Source organism: Indicator indicator, chromosome 30 (genome assembly GCF_027791375.1).
Source record: "Indicator indicator isolate 239-I01 chromosome 30, UM_Iind_1.1, whole genome shotgun sequence".
NCBI classification, from domain to species: Eukaryota; Metazoa; Chordata; class Aves; order Piciformes; family Indicatoridae; genus Indicator; species Indicator indicator.
In genome coordinates this window covers 5,264,691-5,282,449 of record NC_072039.1, presented here as the reverse complement: position 1 = coordinate 5,282,449, position 17,759 = coordinate 5,264,691, and the positions used below count along the sequence as shown (strand labels likewise).

Genomic DNA, 17,759 nt, shown 5'->3' with positions numbered 1-17,759 from the left:
GCCGGGACAGGGCGGAGCGTGTGCGGGCCGCCGGGTGGCGGCGGCGGCGGCGGCTGATGGCGGATCCGTGGCGCGGAGCGGAGCCGCTGTGGCGGACGCCGCCCGGCCGCCTGGCCCCGCCGCACGTCTACCGCATGGCGGGGGCGCTGGGCGCCGAGCTCCGTCGCCTCTCCGCCCGCTTCGGGCCTGAGGCCGTGGCCGGCCTGGTGCCGCCCGTGCTGCGTCTGCTGGAGCTGCTGGAGGCGCTGGTGGCTCCGGTGGCAAGCGCCGAGGGGGAGGCGGCGACACCGGCAGCGCCGGCCGGCCGTCAGGAGGCGGAGGTGAGCGGGGCGGGGTTCATCCGGCCCCTCTTCCTTCGGGGTCGCCTATGGAGTTGTACTCGCCGGAGTTTCCGTGGGGACAGCACTGACCCGGCTGTATCCTTCACCTGGGATGGCCCTGACCTGGCTGTCACCTCCTAGGATGGCTCTGATGGTTCCCCGGGGGTGGCTCTGAACTGGCTGTCGCCGTCCCCTGAGGCAGCTCTGATCTCCCTGTCTCCCTTGCAGTGGCTCTAATCCAGCCGTCCCAAATCCCCAGGGATGCCTCTGACCCAGCTATCCCCATCCCCTGGGATGGCTCTCCCCTGGCCGTCCCTGTGCCCTCAGGACAGCTCTGACTTGGCTGTAGCCGTCCACCTGGGACAGCTCTGACCCGGCTGTTCCTACCCCCCAGGACCCAGAGCAGAGGCTGTGGGAGGCTGAGCGCCGGGAGCGATCCCTGCAGGGCCGCCTGGCTTGCCTGGAAGAGCAGAACCAGCAGCTCCTGGGGCAGCTTGCAGAGAGCCAGTCCCAGGAAGGTGGGTGTCCCAGGAAGGTGGGGGTCCCAGTAAAGTGGGGGTTCCAGCAAGTTTGGAGTCCCCTGCTACCATGAGGCGTTCTCATGGGGGACGGACGGTGGGCTGGGTGCAGGTCTGAACCTGCTTTTTGTGCTGCCTAACCCTGAAGACTTGTCTTACTGGGGAGCACAAAGGCCCTCTTGGTCTGCAAACCACAGAGACCCCAAACCACCAGAGCACCCCCCAGGAGGGTGATGGAGGCAGACACTTGGTGCAGGCTGCTGTTTGTAGCACAAGGATGCATCAGACACAGCCTAAAGCTCCCAGCTCACCTCTTTGAACTGCTGCCTACCAGAAAGGATACTGAAGCATCAAGAAACCCCAATACCGTGGTGAGTCTGGGAGAGTCCTTCTGTCCCAGGGGCCACACTCATGCCTATTCCCCCCATGTCTGGGCTCAGACAGCACAGCGCGCAAGGAGCGGGAGGTGATGCTGCGGCTGAAGGAGGTGGTGGACAAGCAGAGGGATGAGCTTCGTGCCCAGGCCCATGAGATCGTTTGCAAGAGCAGAGACACAGAGGCAGTGAGTGTGTGGGAGCTTGTGGGTGTGGTGTGTGAAAGGCCTGGGGACCTGCTTTCATGTCACCTCCCCTGGGGTTGTCCCAACGGCTGGTGAGCCTGCTGGGGCAGATGCTTTCCCCGTGGCTTTGCATGTGCTGATGTCCCTGGATGGGGACCCAGAGCTGCTGCTCTGCCTCACTCCCAACTGCCCCTGGCCCTCCAGCTGCAGGAGCAACTGCATCGCTTCATGGCCATGAATGAGGATCTGCGTCACAAGGTGGCCGTGGTGCAGGCTCAGCTCAAGAGTGCCCTGGAGAAGAAGTCAGACCTGGAAGCTGCAATGCTGCAAACCCAGAAGGAAATGAGCAAGAGGAGCAGGGCTACCTCTGAGAGCCAGTGCCCAAAGCCCAGCCTGGTAAGGCAGAGCCCATGGCCCTGCTGCTGTAGGACATGGCTAATGCTGACCCTCACTGGCTGCTTGAGTCAGCCCCACTGCTGAAAATCGAACAGTAGCAGCTCGTCCCTGACAGTTGGTGATGGGAGGAAGAACTGGGTGGGACTCCGAGGATTCTGTGATTCTGGCTTGGATGTGGTGCTTGGGGATATGCTTTAGGGGTGAACCTTGCAGAGTAGGGTTCTGGGTTGGACTTGGTGATCCTGAGGATTTTTTTCAACCTGAATGTTTCTATGATTCTGAGGTTTTGCCATGTGCTGGCTGAGCTGGAGAGCAACATAGCCCCTGGAGGGCTGTAGCAACAGCTCCAGGCTAGCAAATTTTTCGGAGACTTCCATCTCTTGTCTGTATGCAGCTGCCAGCCTTTGGGTGGGGACTTTGGGGTCTCCACTAGCTTACTGACTCTTTCTGCCCCCCAGGAAGGAGCACCGTCACCCGCAGAGGAGCCGCAGCACCGGGATGGGGATGTGGGCAAGGACCCTGCTCACTGCTGCTTCTCCAAGGAAGACCTGCAGCAGATCCTGCAGGAGCGGAACGAGCTCAAGACCAACCTGTTCCTGGTGCAGGAGGAGCTGGCCTATTACCAACGGTGAGTCCTGCCCCTAGTCCTAGTTGTGGGCTGGGTCCCTCTTGTCCCTGCAGCCACCCTTGGTCCTTCAGAGGCTGCTCCTGGCACAGTCAGGGCAGATTTCTTTGCCAGGTTTTCATTTAATCAGCTGGTGGCGCTTTTTTTTTTTTTTTTTTTTTTTTTGCCAGGGAGCTGCTGAACGAAGAGAGAGTTCCCAGCTTCTTCTTGGATGCAATGAAGTCAACCATCAAAAGACAGAGAAAAAAAATCAGAGCCAAAATGCTGGGAACGGTGGAGGAGCCGGCGAGCAGGTGAGTCCTGCTGGCCATGGAGGACAGGGAGCCTCCCGTGCAGGGTGGATGCTGGCTGGCAGGCTCCTTGTGCTGTGATGCCCTGGAAGGCAACTCCCCCAGGTCAAGAGCTGCCTGCTCCCTGCCTCCCTCCACAGATCAAAGGTTTCATGTCTGTAGTTGTTGTCTTGGCCTGGCTTAGCCTTGGGTGAGCCACAGAGGCAGGGCCCTTTGCAGCTGGTGTGTCCCTGTCAGCAGTCACACATGGCCTGGCCAAATGCCACTTGTTCCTGCACTGATGTGGGAAAAGGGAAGCAAGGTGGTGGCACCGGGACCACTGGACAAGGCAGCCTGGTCCCTGTGCTGTGCAGCTGGAGTCTGGCCAGCAGAGAGCCTTTGAAGATGACAGTAGAGATGTTCCCTGGAAGCTCTGCAAGACATTCGTGGGCAGCCTTGGCTCCAACAGGCTTCTCATCATGGGGAGGGGAGGACCCTGCAAGCACCAGTCCTGGCCTCTGCATGTCTGCTGGTGGTAGGGGGCAAGGCCTGTGCTGAAGCTGCTGTATGGCATGGGGGGAGCTGGATCTCACTGGCTTTTGGGGCTTTAATAAAGGTCTGGAGGGGACTGAGCTCTTCTGTGCTGCTGAAACCTGCTGCTTGCTTACACTGGGGCCTCTGCTGGCACTGAGGGGGTTGCTGCGGGCTGTTGTGTCCTGCCTGCTCACCTCCCAGCTTGGTAATAGATGCTGCCATATGAATGCTACCCTGCAGCCACCTCCTGTGTGTCACCCTGCTCCCCTGCAAGGTCTGTCACCTGCCTTGGTGCCAGGATGTCACCCACCTCAGCCCTAAGCTGCAGCTGGTGCTGCCAGTTGTCAGGCTGTTGCCCTAGGGAAGCAAGTGCTTGCTGTGTGGGGTGAGATCCCCCAAGACTCTTGGCTCCATGGGGCACAATGTTCAGCTGGAGAAGGAACCCCAGGGTGGCTTTGGCACTTGCTGGTGGTGAGCCTGTAACTCAGCACAGGTTTTTCCTGGCTCCTTCATGCTGCAGCGATGAAGAAGAGGGCTCCTGGCTCCCAGCTCATGGCACAGACTCTGTGGATGCTCAGCCTCCTGAATCCAAAATTAGGAGCTTGTAAGTTCTCTCCCAAGCTCAGCTGCTGCTGGGGATGGGTGGATCTGCTGGCAGAGGAGGTTGGAGCTGGACTGTGTTGCTGACAGCTGCTGAGTTTGGTGCCTACACCACTGGATGTGACAGAGAGAGCCAGGCTGCCTGCGTGGGTCTGGCAGGGCTCTGCCAAATGGGGGTTGCTGGGTTCAGGGGGGATCTGCCTTGTCCTGGGCAGAAGCTGCTGCTGCCCCTGGGGTGCCACATGTCCCTGGGCACTCGCAGCCAGGCCCACTGCTGCCACCAAACACAGAGCGGGGTTGGGATCTGGCTGCTTCCTGGGACAGCTCCTCTCCCCCACAGCTGTTATCTGCTCTCTCCGCAGTTTTGGGCTGTGGTATCAGGGCAGCAGCAAAGACCCCCCCACATCCAGCTGTGCCGGAGCCTGGGAAATCATTGACTCCCTGGACACACAGCTGGAGCCCGAGGGAGAGAGTGAGCCAGCAGCCAGCTCCCTGGACAGAGCCACCCTGCACTGCTGACCCCACCTGGATGGGAACTGGAGATGGCCTCGCAGCAGCACTTCCCAGCTGCTTTTATCCTGGTGTCCTTTTCTCCTGGTGTCCTCAGGAGCAGCATGGCAGCCTTGTCCATGTGTCCATACCACAGTGACAGCAAAACTGGAGTGTGGGCAGCTTTCCTCCAAACCTGCTGGGACATTCAGATGTGGGCTGCTGCCCTGGCATGGGGCAGCTTGGCACCTCCAGGCATCTTTACCTGTTGGCTACCCTTTCACTGAACCATGGCTTAACTATGGGAGTCCTGCACAGCCATGCCCTCACTCCCTACTTCTGCTTCCAGCTCAGTGTGGTGGGAATCTGCACCCTCTTCCTGCTGCTGCACCCCAGTAGGCACCTTCCTGTCTGCTGGTGGTTCTTCCCACTCACCCACTCTGCTCACAGCCCAGGACTCCACTGCCCTATCCTGCCCTGTGGGGCTGTTTCACTTCACTCTTTTCTCTTCATACCTTCCCCATCCCTGCAATGTGAAGATCAAGTCAGGGTGTCCAGGCTGGCTGGGCACTGTCCTGGGGTCACCACATATCTAGGAGGGGCTGAGCATGCTGCACTGGGTGTCCAGTCAGGATCAGCACTGTCAGTGCCACTCCTGCACTTTTCAGGCGTGGGGTGAATTGGTTTTGTACTGGGACCTCTTCCTGCTGCTGCTGGGGACTCTTAAGACTGGAATAATCCTCATGTTCACAGGGGCAAGTTGGTCCCCTTGGGTCAGGTACTTTCTAGCTCTAGAACTGGAGTTGGAAATAAATCAGTCTCCTTTATTCTCCGAGGTACCTGCTGTAGCCTCCACTTCTTCTTGCTTGGGAAGGGCTGGGAGATGCTGCTGGGCTTCAGTCGCAGTTCTTCAGCACAGCCATTGCTGTGCCAAGGGCTGTGGCCAGCTGCACTCTGCCAGACCCTGGAGCCCATTTCAGTGGGCAGCTACGACGAGGAGCAAGGCTGCAAGGGATGCACCACTAGGCATGATGGAGTTAAGTCCTGCATGGTGGAGGGAGCAGCACTTCCAGCCCAGCCCCGCCCCCCCCCAAGCTGACTTGGCCTTGGGTAGGAAAAAGGTGTTTCCTGTGCATCTGCTGACAAAAAGCTCCTGGGGAGACTTTGAGGTGGGATGGGAGCCAGCAGTGGTTCAAAGGCCAGCCTGGAGCATACCATGTCCACATGAGGAATGTGGGGATCCCACCTCTTCTGCCCCTGCTAAGGATCAGCAGCACCATGGAGCAGCTCACAAGGGTCAGGGCAAGAGGAGAGAACAGACACCTCGTGTGGGTTGGGGCAACCTTGGCTAAAACAGCTTTGAGGTTGGCACAGTGGGAGTGGGATGACTGCAGGTGAGCTGTTCAGGCAGACAGCAGCCCCTCCATGGCCACACCAAGCCCCTGGATAAGCATTTCTGCTGCTGGGGTAGCAGCAAGGGCCAAAAATAGCCTCTGTGGTGGCATTCCCTGCCTCTCCCTCCTGCTGCACCCCTGACGTCGGGATCAGGGAGCCTCCTCCCACATTTCCTCAGGAAGAAACCCAAGGCTAGTGGGAGGAAGAGGCTGCTCCACAGGAGGGACAGGACAGGACAGAGGGGACAGACAGACACCGGCGCAGGGCTGGGGAGCCGCTGGGGCTTGGAGCCTCACGCCCCGCTGGGATGGGGGTTGCCTGGCCCATCCTCTGCCTCCAGCTGTGGCTGTGGGTGCAGAGCTCTGCCCAGGAGCTCGACCTCAATGGCAAGAATGTCTGCAGGTAGGTGCCACGGGGGTCTCTACTTGTGCCACTCCGTCTCCTGGCACCTCTCAGCAGCCTCAGGGGATCATTGCCCAACTGTCCTGCTGTGGACAGAGATCTGTGGCCTGGCATTGTGTGGGTATAGAAGCTGGGACGATGCTGGGGAGTCTGGCTGGGATGCAGATGGGCACTTGGGGCACCCAGACCCCTTCTCCAGGGGTTATTTCTCATGGGCCCACAGGGCGCAGGAGCATTGGCAAAGCTTTCATCTGCCCCAGGTGGGGAACATAGGCATAGAAAACCCAAAGGCTTCTGGAGCTGGTGTCCCCTCTGCTTGGCTGCTGCATTGCCTGTCCTGTTGGTCACCAGCAACAGCAGCACTTGGCATCACCTTCACTCCATGCCTCTGCTCTGTATTGCCAGCAAAGCTCTGAGCTGCTCCCAGAGTTTTGGAGACATGGCACAGGCTCCACAGCAGCAGAGCTGAGCAACTCTGCCTTGCTGCCTGGCCCTGCCACCCACTCAGGCTGCAGCCTCTTAAATTTCCTTCTATTTTGCTGGTTTCCTTCCGGAGCAATGCCCCTGGGGCCACGCTGCTTCCCCGCCTGTCGGGCCCGGCAGGGGCAAGCACCCACGGTCACTTCACCTTAGCTGAAGCTGTGGAGCCACACACAGACCCACACCAGCTCTGACACCCTCTGCTCCAGCTGATGGTCCTGGGGTCTCTTCCACAGGCTCCCCAGCGGCCCAGCGTGCTGCCCCGGCTGGAAGCAGGAAGGGCAGGAGTGCACAGCTGGTGAGTGATGGATGGCTGGGTCCAGACCAGGGCAACGAAGCTGGTGAAGGGTCTGAAGAACAGGTCCTACGAGCAGGGGCTGAGGGAACTAGAGTTGGTTAGCCTGGAGAAAAGGAGGTTCAGGGGAGACCTTCTCACTCCCTAAAACTACTTGAAAGGAGGCTGGAGCTAGGTGGGGGTTGGTCTCTTCTCCCTACTATCAAGCAATAGGATGAGAAGAAACTGCTTGAAGTTGCAGAGGAGGAGGTTTAGGTTGGATATTAGAGGGAAATTCTTCGCTGAAAGGTTTCTCAAACACTGGAATAGGCTCCCTAGGGATGTGGTTGGATCCCAATCCCTGGAGATGCTTAAAAGATGCAGAGATGTGGTGCTGAGGGACATGGTTTAGCAGCAGACTTGGTAGAGTTAGAGCATGTTTGGACCTGGTGATAAAGGTCTTTTCCAACCAAAACAATTCTGTGATTCTATGGTGACAAAGCCCAAAGCTTGGTACCTGCACTCAGCTGGGTGGGTGTTGGGTAGAAACCCTACAGCTCTCCTCAGGAGGTGGTGGTGGTGTGCTGCACCATGGGGACCCCCAAAAACCCTCTGAGCAAGCCACTACTGGTGCTGTGGCTCAGCTGGAGGGATGGAGCAGGACGTGGGCTGGTGGTTTCCCTGTAAAGGCTGCCTCTGCAGGAGGTGGCCAGGTGGTGGGTGGTCTGGCAGCACGGTGTGAACCCAGAGGAGCTGTTGTGTGCTGATGCCTCTGCCCTGCTGCTGACAGCACTGTGTGAGGGGGAGGATGCCTGCGGAGCCGACGAGGTGTGTGTGAGACCCGGGGTTTGCCTCTGCAAACCTGGCTTCTTTGGAGCAGACTGCAGCTCTCGTGAGTATTTTCCCAGGGCTCAGCCCTTGCCATCCCCTTTGCCAGCCTGGATGCTCAGTGAGCTGCAAGGCTTCCTCATCACCTCCCTTCCTCACGATTCGCTTCCCTCCACAGCCTGCCCTGAGCAGTACTGGGGTCCCGACTGCAAGCGGAGCTGCCCGTGCCACCCCAACGGGCACTGCGACCCGGTGAGCGGGCACTGCACCTGCGATCCCAACCACTGGGGAGAGCTCTGCCAGTTCCCTTGCCAGTGCGGTCCCCATGGCCGCTGTGACCCCCTCACCGGCGCCTGCCACTGCGAGCCGGGCTGGTGGGCACCCAGCTGCAAGAAGCAATGTCAGTGCAACCTGGCCAGCTCCCACTGCGACCCTCTCACCGGCCACTGCCGCTGCCAGCCGGGCTGGTGGGGCAGGAGGTGCAGCTTCAAATGCTCCTGCAACGTGTCGCCCTGTGCCCAGGAGACGGGCAAGTGCGAATGCAAGGCTGGCTTTTGGGGGCCGGCCTGCCAGCGGCGCTGCGACTGCTTGCACGGTTCCTGCAGCCCTCTCAGCGGCCACTGCAGCTGCAGCCCCGGCTACCAGGGCAGGAGCTGCCGGGACCCCTGCCCAGCAGGGAAATATGGAGCTCAGTGCGTGCACAGGTGAGCTGGGAGCGGCAGGCGGATCCAGCGGGTACCCAGGGCATACACCTTGGGGGGAAAGTCATCGCAGTTTTGTCTGTCCCTTTGGCTGGGCAGGGAGGCCCCTCCTGGGGGGGCTTGCAGATCCCTAGTTGGAGGCAGCAACAGTGTTGCTCCAGAAGAAACCTCACTAATGCCGGCAGGAAGTGCTGATGTGGTCCTAAAGTCTTGGTCCCGTCCCCCAGGAGGACAAAGCAGCATCTCTCCCTGCTTACCTCCTGCTCTCTTGCTACTACAAAGTGTTAGGCACCCCAGGGAATTTCTGCATGGTCCAAACTGATGCTGAGTGCTGAGGTGGGGTTAAACCTGTGTCTGGAGGGGCTGGGGGTGGGCATTGAGGCCTCACTGTCCCTCTGCCCATGCAGCTGTGGGAGCTGCAAGCGCAGCCAGCCTTGCTCACCCGTGGATGGCTTCTGCCTGGCCTGCCAACCCGGCTGGAACGGGACCCTCTGCAAGGACCCCTGTGAGCCTGGCTTCCACGGCGAGGGCTGCCTCCAGCTCTGTCCCCGCTGCCGGCAAGGGCACGTCTGTGACCCTGAGACTGGGTTCTGCCCACACTGTGAGCCCGGCTGGATGGGACCAAGGTATGCCCGGGACCAGGCCACCAGTCCCCAGATGGAGTCAGCGCTCTGGGGTCAGTGGGCTGATTTCTCTCTGTCTTGGCAGCTGCAACATCTCCTGCCCCCTGGGCACCTTTGGCGATGGATGCCAGCTCCTCTGCCCCGAGTGTGTTGTGGGGAGCTGCGACCCTGTGTCAGGAGAGTGCATCTGCCAGGCAGGCTACTGGGGACCCAGGTAAAGCTGGGAGCGGGGCAGGACTGAGGCCCAGCTCTCCCCAGAGGCATTTCCCTCCTTTCCTCTCTTTTCCAGCTGCAATGACACCTGCCCGGAGGGATATTTTGGTGTGAACTGTTCCTCTCCCTGCCAGTGTTCCCGGGGGACCTGTGACCCCATTCAGGGTGACTGCGTGTTGAGTAAGAGCAACCTCAAATGTAGTCCTTGGCACCGGGCAAGGGACTGTGACATCCTCCCTGGGGAAAGTGCCAGGAGGCTGCAATGCAGCCCAGTCCTACCTAGTGATTCCTGGCACCCCCATAAGTTGCCAGCTCCTGCTCCCTCGTGTGGGATGGTTTTATGGACTTGGCAGCCCCAGGACATGCTGGGCTCAACCCATGCTCTCTACACAGGTTTTAAGGACCATGGGGCCCTTGCAGCTGCCATCGTCGTCCCTCTCCTGCTGCTGCTGCTCTGTGTCACCTGCTGTTGTTGCTGTGGAGCCAACTCAGCTGATGCTACAGACAGGTACTTGTTTCTGTTCTGCACCCTGCAGTGCACGCTCCCATCTCTCATGTCCCCTGCCATCCATGTCCCCTGCACAGGGCGGCTATGGCGGACGACGACGTGGTGGCCAGGATGAAGCACCACGTGCAAGGGGTGCTGGCCAACCTCAGTGCTATGATGCCTTGTTTTGCCCTGGGTGGCTACAAACTTCCCAAAGTCACAGGTAAAGAAGGCAGAGCTGCTGACAGCCCTTCCAGGGTGTCACCCCTACCCCATGTTCTCTGCATCATCACCATTTTGGGGGGGAACCTGAAGCCCATCTCATTCTACCCATTGGGCAGGGCAGGCATCGTTGTCCTATCCCAACTCTGAGCACCCTGGAATGCCCAAGCTCAGCTGAGTATCTTTTCCCTCCCCAGTTTCCCACCACGACACAGAAATTCCCTTCAACCCCAGCTTCATTGAGTCTCCATCAGCCGCATGGGTCTCAGACAGCTCCTTCTCCTCTTTTGACACCGACAACGAGGGACCTGAGTACTCTGTCCCTCCCAGAGAAGGTGATGTCCATGGCTCCTCCTCCTCCTCTCCCTTCTGGGTTGCCCAGTGTCAACCCTGCCCTATTGCCAACCTTGCACATCCCGGTGGGGGTGCTGGCCACAGGCAGTATTTATTTTCATGCCTTTGTTCTCCTGTCTGCAAGGACACACCAGGACTGCATTTGGCCTTGTGTGATGGGATGTGCCTGGTGTGGGCAGCCCCATTGCACAACCTCCTCCCAGGGAAACACTCCCAGGGACAATCCTGTTGCATCAGCCCCTGGCCCAACTTCACTGAGCATGTCTCTGGGCACAAGGGAAGTCTCTAGCAGCCTTAACTCTGGTCCTCTTCCCCTCAGGCATCCCACTGCTGGGGGGTGCCGAGCTGCAGGAGGGGGTGTCCCCCACTGACGAAGTGCTCCCAGACCCATCTGCCTTCAACTCAGAGGACATGTCACAGCCCTTCACCATCCCTCGTACATCCAGCATCGCCAAGGCCAAGCGACCCTCCGTGTCCTTTGCTGAGGGGACAAAATTTGGGGCAGCAGAGACCCCCAGCCCCGGGCGGAAGCCCAAGAACCCGTGGGGCCCATCCAAGCTGTCTCCATCAGCGGGGGATGCAGCATCTGAGCCCCCTGCTGAACGACCAGCCAGCAATTGCTACGAGAGCCCTGAGCCGCTCAGCAAGGGGGAAGAAAGCCACCGACCATCTCCCCGGGCCACCCCCGGGGGCCGCCGGCGCGTGGTCTCTGGCACCAGGCATGTGGCACAGAGAGTGGAGGCACTCGAAGCGGCTGCAAAATCTGGCAGCTGGGAGGCAAAGAGGAAGGACCCCAACGTCACCACCATCTACATGATGGTGGGAACAGCTGGGCAGGACCCCAAGACAGAAGGAGGTGGCGAGGGACCAGTGCAGGCTGTGCTCAAGCGGCTGGGCAGCTTGCAGAAGGGCAAGTGGGCTACAAAAGAGGAGCCCAAGGTGAGGAGGAGCATGGAAGCCATCCAGAAACCACCTCGACGGTCTCTGGCACAGAACAGAGACTCAGTTAACAGCTGCAAGAAGAGGGAGAGTGTGTTGGATTCTCCCACCGAGCCATCCCCTGGCAAGCAGCCTGGGAAGAGACAGTCTTTCCTTCTTGCATTTTCCTCACTGAAAAGCACTGGGCCCCAGGATGCAGCCAGTGAAGCTGTAGGTGCCACAGAGAGAGTCAAAAGCCCTGAGTTAGACCTCAGCCCAGAGCCGACTGCCCAAGAGGAAGAGCCTAAATACGAGAATGTGATCAGCAGCAGTGCCGACTCCTCCCCCAGCCCCACCAAGGAGCTGTCGGCCACCCCTGCAGCCACCTGAGCCACCACTGCTGGAGCTGGGGCAGCCAGAGCCCAGGAGACTTCTCTGACCCTAGCATGGGGGGAGCTGAGGTCTCCCTCTGAGCTGTGAACTGGAGAAGCCTTCCCTTTCCTCCCCTTTCCTCTGCACCACACTGCTGGTGTGGACCTCTGTGCAGCTGGTGGGACAGGTGATACTGAGAGCCACAGTGGTGGCAGCCCCATGGGGTTGCAGTGCTTCAGGGCTGGTTTTTACCCCCCTGCCCTACATGCCCTATTTTGCGTCTGCCACAGACTGGAGGGATGCATTGGTGGCACTTTTTGGTCCCTGTCAGCACCAGGCTTGGGTACACACATCCTTGTAAAAGGGACTGGGACTGCTGGGGGCTTAGCTGGGAGATGCACAGGCAAAAGCCAGTTTCACCCCATCAGCTTTCGCCCTTCCCTGTCCCAGCTGTGGTAATGCTGCTCGGAGGAGCCTCTGCTTTCAAGGTGCTTCTTGCTGGAGGGGATTATTTTTTGGAGCTGGGCCAGGGTGAGATGATGATGGGCTGTCAGAAGCAGCTTCAGTGAAAATTAATTTTAGCTGCTTAACTTGAAGTGTATCTGGGTCTGCAGGGGTTTGTCTGTGTGGCTTTGGCTTTTGTGGCAGGCTCTGGCTGCCTTCTTTTCTATGCACACGAAGAGGCTCATGGCACAGCATGGGGCTTATCAACAGCCTTTTAAACTCTGCACGATGCCAAGCTGCAGTTGTGCAAGAGCAAACGTGGCAGCTGGGCTGTGACTATCAACCTGTGCACAGAGCTGGCCACGATAAGGACAGAAGCTGCACAGAAAATGGCATTTCTGCAGGTGCTCTAAGCTGCTGCCACCTCCCACACCTCATTCCTGCTGCAGCAACATGTCACCATGGATGGGACAGCAGTGAGGAAGATGCTGCAGCTTCTCCAGCACAGCCAGAGGATCTTGTGCAGCTATGGAGAGATGAGAATTAGGGCTCTGCTGCCTCTGGAAGATGGTTGAGATGCTGAAGAGGATTCACAGCATGGACTGGCTTTAGCTGTACCCAAGTTGTATAAGTTTCTTGTATGCTTTTTGTTGGTTTTTTTTTTTTTTTCTGTTATTTCATGTGGCATGAAAGCCTCTGAATGAAAATTAAATGTTACTAAAGTCCTTCAGGAGCTGGGTTTCCCAGCTGCTCTCTGAATCAAAGACATGGCCAGAAATGCTCTCCAAAGTGTGGAAATTGTTGGCACCCATAGGCTTTCATCTTTGTTGGGGGTTGGGGTTTTTGGGGGGCTTGGTTTTGTGGTTTGGTTTTGTTGGGGTTTGTTTTGCTTTGGGTTTTTTTTAATTTTTTTTTAAATTTTTTTCTGGCTCTGTTGAATTCTAAGCTCTCACTTATGGAGCTGAGTCCAGAGCAGTGCTGGAGACCAGAGAGCAGAGCGAATGTGGATGGGCTGTGAGCACCTGGAGTGTCTACACCACAGGCTGCATCTTGTCATGTGTGGAGCTCTGTGTGAATTATTCTTCTGGTCTGGCACTGCTGAGTTGGGGTTTAGGGTTCGAGGTGTTTCAGAAGACAGGGTGGGTTTGGCTTTTCCCCTTTTGTTTCTCACAGGGGCTCCTCCACAGTGCATGGCACTGAATCCTCACAGTCCCACATGGGTGAGGCTCCCAGTTTTGCAGCCAGCTGCAGCACTCTTCCCTGCAGTGGCATCACCCATTGCCATGATCACACCACCAGATATTGGGGTACACAAATCCTGGCAAGTCTTAAGCTGTAGCCTGGCCAGATCTCAGCTCCCCACAGGCTCATTGTGGCTTTGACTTTTTTTTTTTTTTTCTTCCAGTGGCAGGGACAATTCCACGTTTTATATAAGCAGCCATTTTCCCCTCATCAGTTGGATATTTTCAGCCTGTAAGCCGAGCAGCGTTGTGCCAGAAGTGAACATCACGTGAGCTGCTCTGCCCTGGGTACAGCTTGGATAGAGCTGACAACAACCTGACAGCCTTCCCTCAGCTGAAATGAGCACCCAGCTTTCAGACAACACTGCTGCTGCTGCTGCTGCAAGCCTTTCATGTCCATGGGCTGAGCCATGAGGCAGGATGTTTTCCCTGCTTGAAGATGAAGCAGCATCTTGTCCCTGTCTGGGTGGTGCAAGGGAAGCAGGCGGTGGATCCCGAGCCGGGGGCTGCCCATGCACATGCCTGCAGCGTGGCTGCGCTGGTGTCTTCTCTTTAAGGATGTTTCGATCCAGCTTTGCCCTGATTTTAATTCTGGAGGCAAGAGCCAGAGCTGGAGGGTGAGAAGAGGAGGTTGATGTCTTCCTGTGCTGGTTCTCTGGCTTCCCAAACCCTTTCCAGTGGCGGGGTGAGAAGCGGTTCCCATGTGCGGGTCCTCTTTGTAAGCAAAGGGATGTCTGTGCTCTCTGCTGAGGCAGCTCTTGACCTCATGGAGGTAGGAACAGAGGTTTGAGCTGTGCCCCCACAGCCAGGGAGGGGTGTCACCTGTTCCCACAGTCTTGTCATCCACTTTCTGGAGCTCTGCCTTTGAAAAGGATCACAGTGGCTCTGTTAGAGCTTGCTACGAACCTCCCTGGGTAGCCAGGCAGGAGCTGTCACCTCCCTTCCAGCCTAAACTCACTCCTGGCCAGTTTCTATAAATGTGTCTTTGTGCCAGTGCTGTTCTTCAGCTTTTCTTGATTTTTTTTTTTTACTCTCCATGATGTTTACCCAGCCCCTAGATGTATTTATAGATGGCAGCAGATCACCTGATGGCTCCTTTTCTCCTTCTAGGATGGGAAAACTGAGCTGCCCCACGTTCTGGCTGTAGCAGAAGGTTCCTGTGTCCTCAAACAGCCTCTGAGCTCTCCTCGTGCTCCTTCCCATTGCAGTTCATGTTTCTTGGACACAGTGCTCAGGCCTGGGTGCTGAGGTCTCCTTTGGCCTTGTGCTGCCTCAGCCTTCCCCTGCCTCTTCTAGCAACACAGCACTGAGCTAGGCTGCCTTGTTTCCTTTGGGCTTTTTGTTTTGTTTGCTTTGGGCTTCAATCCACTTTCCAGCTGTTGCAACGTTTGACCCTTAGTCCAGAGCCCAGGAGTTTCCTCCCCACCCACCACAGCCAGCCCCTTTCTCAGAGATGCAGGGGTGGGTGCACGTCCATCTGTCTGTCCAGGCCCTTGGCCTCAGATATATTTACCTACTGCAAGCACAGTTTTCATCTCTTTTGGCACAGAAAAATCTCCCCATCATTGTTTCCAGGGGTGTAGGGCCACCTCTGATGGTGCAAGGCGTTGTTGATGCATGGTGAGTTTGTGCAGGATGAGAGATCCTGCAGAAGAACACTCAGGAAAATGATTCAGGGTAAAAAGAGGGCAGAGCTCTGTGAGCTGGGATGCGAAGCTGCTCTGGTGGCTTGCACCGATTTTGCTCTTATTTCCCAGAACACCAGCCGTGACCGTGGGCTGGGGGCTCTCTAGGGCCCGTTCCCCCCTGCCCAGCTGCCAGCCCCGGGCCGTGCGTTGGCTGCGTGCTCCCCAAACCGCCCTTTAACCGGGGCAGCTTGTCCGCTCCCTCCGCAGGCACTGGAGCAGGAGGGCTTTGCAGGATGAATCTTGTGCCCCGGCACAGGGCGGGTGCCGTGATCGAAATGGCTCCGTGTGCCCGGCGGGGGCCCGTTCCGCTGTTTTGCGGTCAGCGCAGTGCAGCTCTCTCGGTTGCTACCCGGGGCCGGTGGAGACCGGCAGCAACCGGCCCCAAACCCCGCAGGGATTTTCCCGCTGTCGCTGCGGAACCGCGCCGTGCCGGGAGGTGGAGCGGGCGGGCCGCCGGGGCCTCATCTCGCTCCGCCGCGCCCGGCATCTCGTTTTCCTCTCTTTTCCCTGGAAGGCGGCGAGTCCCATCCCGCTCCGGTGTCGCCGGCCCCGGCGGTGGCAGTAGCGCGCGGAGGCTGCTTGTGAGCACTGCCCGCTGTGCCCCGTACCCAGCCCCGCAGCGCCGCCCGTTGTTGTGCCTGCCTGTCCCGGGAGAGCCCGGGAGCATCCCAGTGCGAGGGGTACCGGGTGGGGTAGTACCGAGGGTGGGTACCGGCGGGATACTAAAGAGGAGTATTGAGTGGTACCGGGAGGGATACCCAAGAGATACCGGAGCGGGTGGGGTACCAGGGAGGCACCTGGGGGATACTGGGAGAGGTACATGGAGACACCAGGAGGGATACCGGGGCGATACCGAGGAGGGGTACGGGGGGGTACCAGTGGAGAGTACCAGAGGGGTACTGGGAGGAAGGTACCTGGGAGGTCCCTGGGGGATACCGGAGAGGGGTACTGAAGGGTACTGGAGTAGCGCAGCCTAGGGATATCCGGTTGGAGGTACCGGTAGGTACTTGAGGGATGCCGGGAGGGGTACCCAGTGGTACCGGAGGATACCGGGAGGGGTACCGGGCGGGGGGGTAGAGAGGCCCGGCACGTGCCCTGGTGGCACCGGCGAGCCCTGTCATTGGCCGGTGCGACGACCAATCAGCGGCGGTGGCTGTTTGCTCCGGAGGACGGATAAAAACCCCGGGTGGGAGCGCGGCGGCGGCGGCGCGGAGCGGGGGGTGCGGCGCAGGGTGAGTTCCAAGCGGTGGGGGAGAGAGCGGGGGTGAGCCGGGGGAATGCATGGGGTGTAGGAGGGGGGATGCGCTTGTGTGTGCAGGGTCGGGTTTGTATGGAGGAAAGGGGGGGGGGGTGTGGGTGGGCTCTGCGTGAGGGGGAGAGTGGGGTGAGGTTTGCGTGGGGTGAGGTTTGTAGCGGAGCGGGGGTAGCAGGGTGCGTGAAGGGAGGTGTGGGGAGGGAAGAGGTGCTTTGGAGTGGAACAGGGTGTATGGGGGGGTCAGGGGGAGAAGGGGGTGCGTAGGGGGATTCGTGCGTGGGAGTGGCGTGCGCTGGAGGAAGAGGGGTTGGTGTGGGAGAGCTAGGTGCGTGAGCTGTGGGCAGGGTGCACTGGTCGGGGAAGAGAAGAGCAGGAGGCAGCAGGGCTGTTTGGGGAGAGCTGGGTGCATGGGGAATTGATGAAGGGAGTGCAGCATGTGTGGGGAGGGCGTGGGTAGGAAGCGGGGTGAGTTGGGGGGGAATGGGGTGCACAGGGGGGTGACTGGTAAGGGGAGAAACAGGCTGCGCTTCTTGCCACAGAGAGGTTCTGTGCCGAGAAAGGACCTGTGGGGCTAGGGAGAGAGTGTATGGGGGCAGGCGTGAGAAAGGGGAGCCGATGGTGGAGGAAATGCGTTGTGGGCTGTGCTGGGGGAGTGGGCCTGCGCGGTGGAGGGGGGGGGAGGCGGGGGGCGAGCATGCGTGGGTGGAGGGGCAGGGCTGCAGGTGGCTTCCTGGGGCAGGGGGTCTTTATACCAGGTACTGTGGCTGGAGGGTGGCCCTGGCCTCCTTGTAGGGAGATGGACTGGACCCTCATCTCCCCAAAGCATCCTGGGGGTTCTGCCCTAAGGAAAGCCCTGAGAAACTGTCCTGGCCGAGGTGTGTAGCCAGTCGATTTCCACACAGGGCCTGATTGAGGCATGCTCTGGTCTGGGAAAAGACTCATCCTGTCTAAAATGGCCACCTGCCTTATGACCCAGGGTTGGCCCTGGTGCTGTGCACCTCAGAGCTCCCCAGAGCAGCCCCTTGGCCACCCAGGTCTTCTCCCAAATCTGCTGCTCATTCATTGATCTCTGGGACTGGGACAGGTGGAGTTGGAGACTGTTAATCCAGCTGTGCAACATATGTGGTGCAGTCCAAGGATGGAGCAGTATGTGCCGTGGGCTGTCCTGGACAGTGCAATTGGCTGTCTGCACAGCTAGAACAGGGCAGGATATGGCCCACCTTGTATCCCAGCAGGATGGTCTAGCAATTAGCAAAAATGGCTCCTTGATGAACCATCTGTGGTATAAACTGTATATAGGATCCATGCTCACCTTGCAGAGCAGATCCATGCTCTTGCATGGGGCAGAACAGGTCTGGTGGGTCACTAAAGCCACTGTTAGGGCTGTCCCCAGTCCCAGCCTCTGCCTGCAAGCAACTTGGGGATCAGAATGCTGGCTGAAGCCCCTTGCTCTGGCATGTGTTTCCTTGCTGCCTTACAAAGGGGCCACCTGCCCCATACAGGTGATGGGGGAGTGGGCTCCAGGCAGTTGATGTTTGCTGCATTTTCATAC

General features: G+C 58.8%; 2 protein-coding genes across 2 annotated transcripts; both read left to right on the top strand.

Moving 5' to 3' along the window:
* The first annotated feature begins 56 nt into the window (after positions 1–56).
* Positions 57–4,341, top strand: RILP (Rab interacting lysosomal protein). The gene is made up of 9 exons (XM_054394331.1): positions 57–320; positions 715–872; positions 1,005–1,068; positions 1,296–1,400; positions 1,602–1,793; positions 2,252–2,421; positions 2,589–2,711; positions 3,742–3,825; positions 4,184–4,341. Exons 1-9 carry the CDS (start codon positions 57–59, stop codon positions 4,338–4,340), a joined length of 1,317 nt encoding a protein of 438 aa, XP_054250306.1. The 3' UTR covers position 4,341.
* A 1,660-nt stretch (positions 4,342–6,001) lies between these two features.
* On the top strand, positions 6,002–12,640 carry SCARF1 (scavenger receptor class F member 1). Its single transcript, XM_054394178.1, has 11 exons — positions 6,002–6,107; positions 6,824–6,885; positions 7,652–7,753; positions 7,868–8,393; positions 8,798–9,016; positions 9,099–9,227; positions 9,303–9,406; positions 9,620–9,734; positions 9,812–9,936; positions 10,133–10,270; positions 10,609–12,640. Exons 1-11 carry the CDS (start codon positions 6,013–6,015, stop codon positions 11,595–11,597), a joined length of 2,604 nt encoding a protein of 867 aa, XP_054250153.1. The 5' UTR covers positions 6,002–6,012; the 3' UTR covers positions 11,598–12,640.
* Positions 12,641–17,759: the final 5,119 nt, after the last annotated feature.

What these genes read in the sequence shown, in the direction of transcription:
- RILP (XM_054394331.1), top strand. Translation starts at nt 57, where the DNA reads ATGGCGGATCCGTGGCGCGGAGCGGAGCCGCTGTGGCGGACGCCGCCC. An exon ending in CCAGAGCACCCCCCAGGAGG is followed by an intron (nt 1,069 to 1,295) that starts GTGATGGAGGCA and finishes ACAGCGCGCAAG; the next exon opens with GAGCGGGAGGTGATGCTGCG. An exon ending in AGTGCCCAAAGCCCAGCCTG is followed by an intron (nt 1,794 to 2,251) that starts GTAAGGCAGAGC and finishes TCTGCCCCCCAG; the next exon opens with GAAGGAGCACCGTCACCCGC.
- SCARF1 (XM_054394178.1), top strand. Translation starts at nt 6,013, where the DNA reads ATGGGGGTTGCCTGGCCCATCCTCTGCCTCCAGCTGTGGCTGTGGGTG. An exon ending in TGGAGCAGACTGCAGCTCTC is followed by an intron (nt 7,754 to 7,867) that starts GTGAGTATTTTC and finishes TTCCCTCCACAG; the next exon opens with CCTGCCCTGAGCAGTACTGG. An exon ending in GCAGGCTACTGGGGACCCAG is followed by an intron (nt 9,228 to 9,302) that starts GTAAAGCTGGGA and finishes TCTCTTTTCCAG; the next exon opens with CTGCAATGACACCTGCCCGG.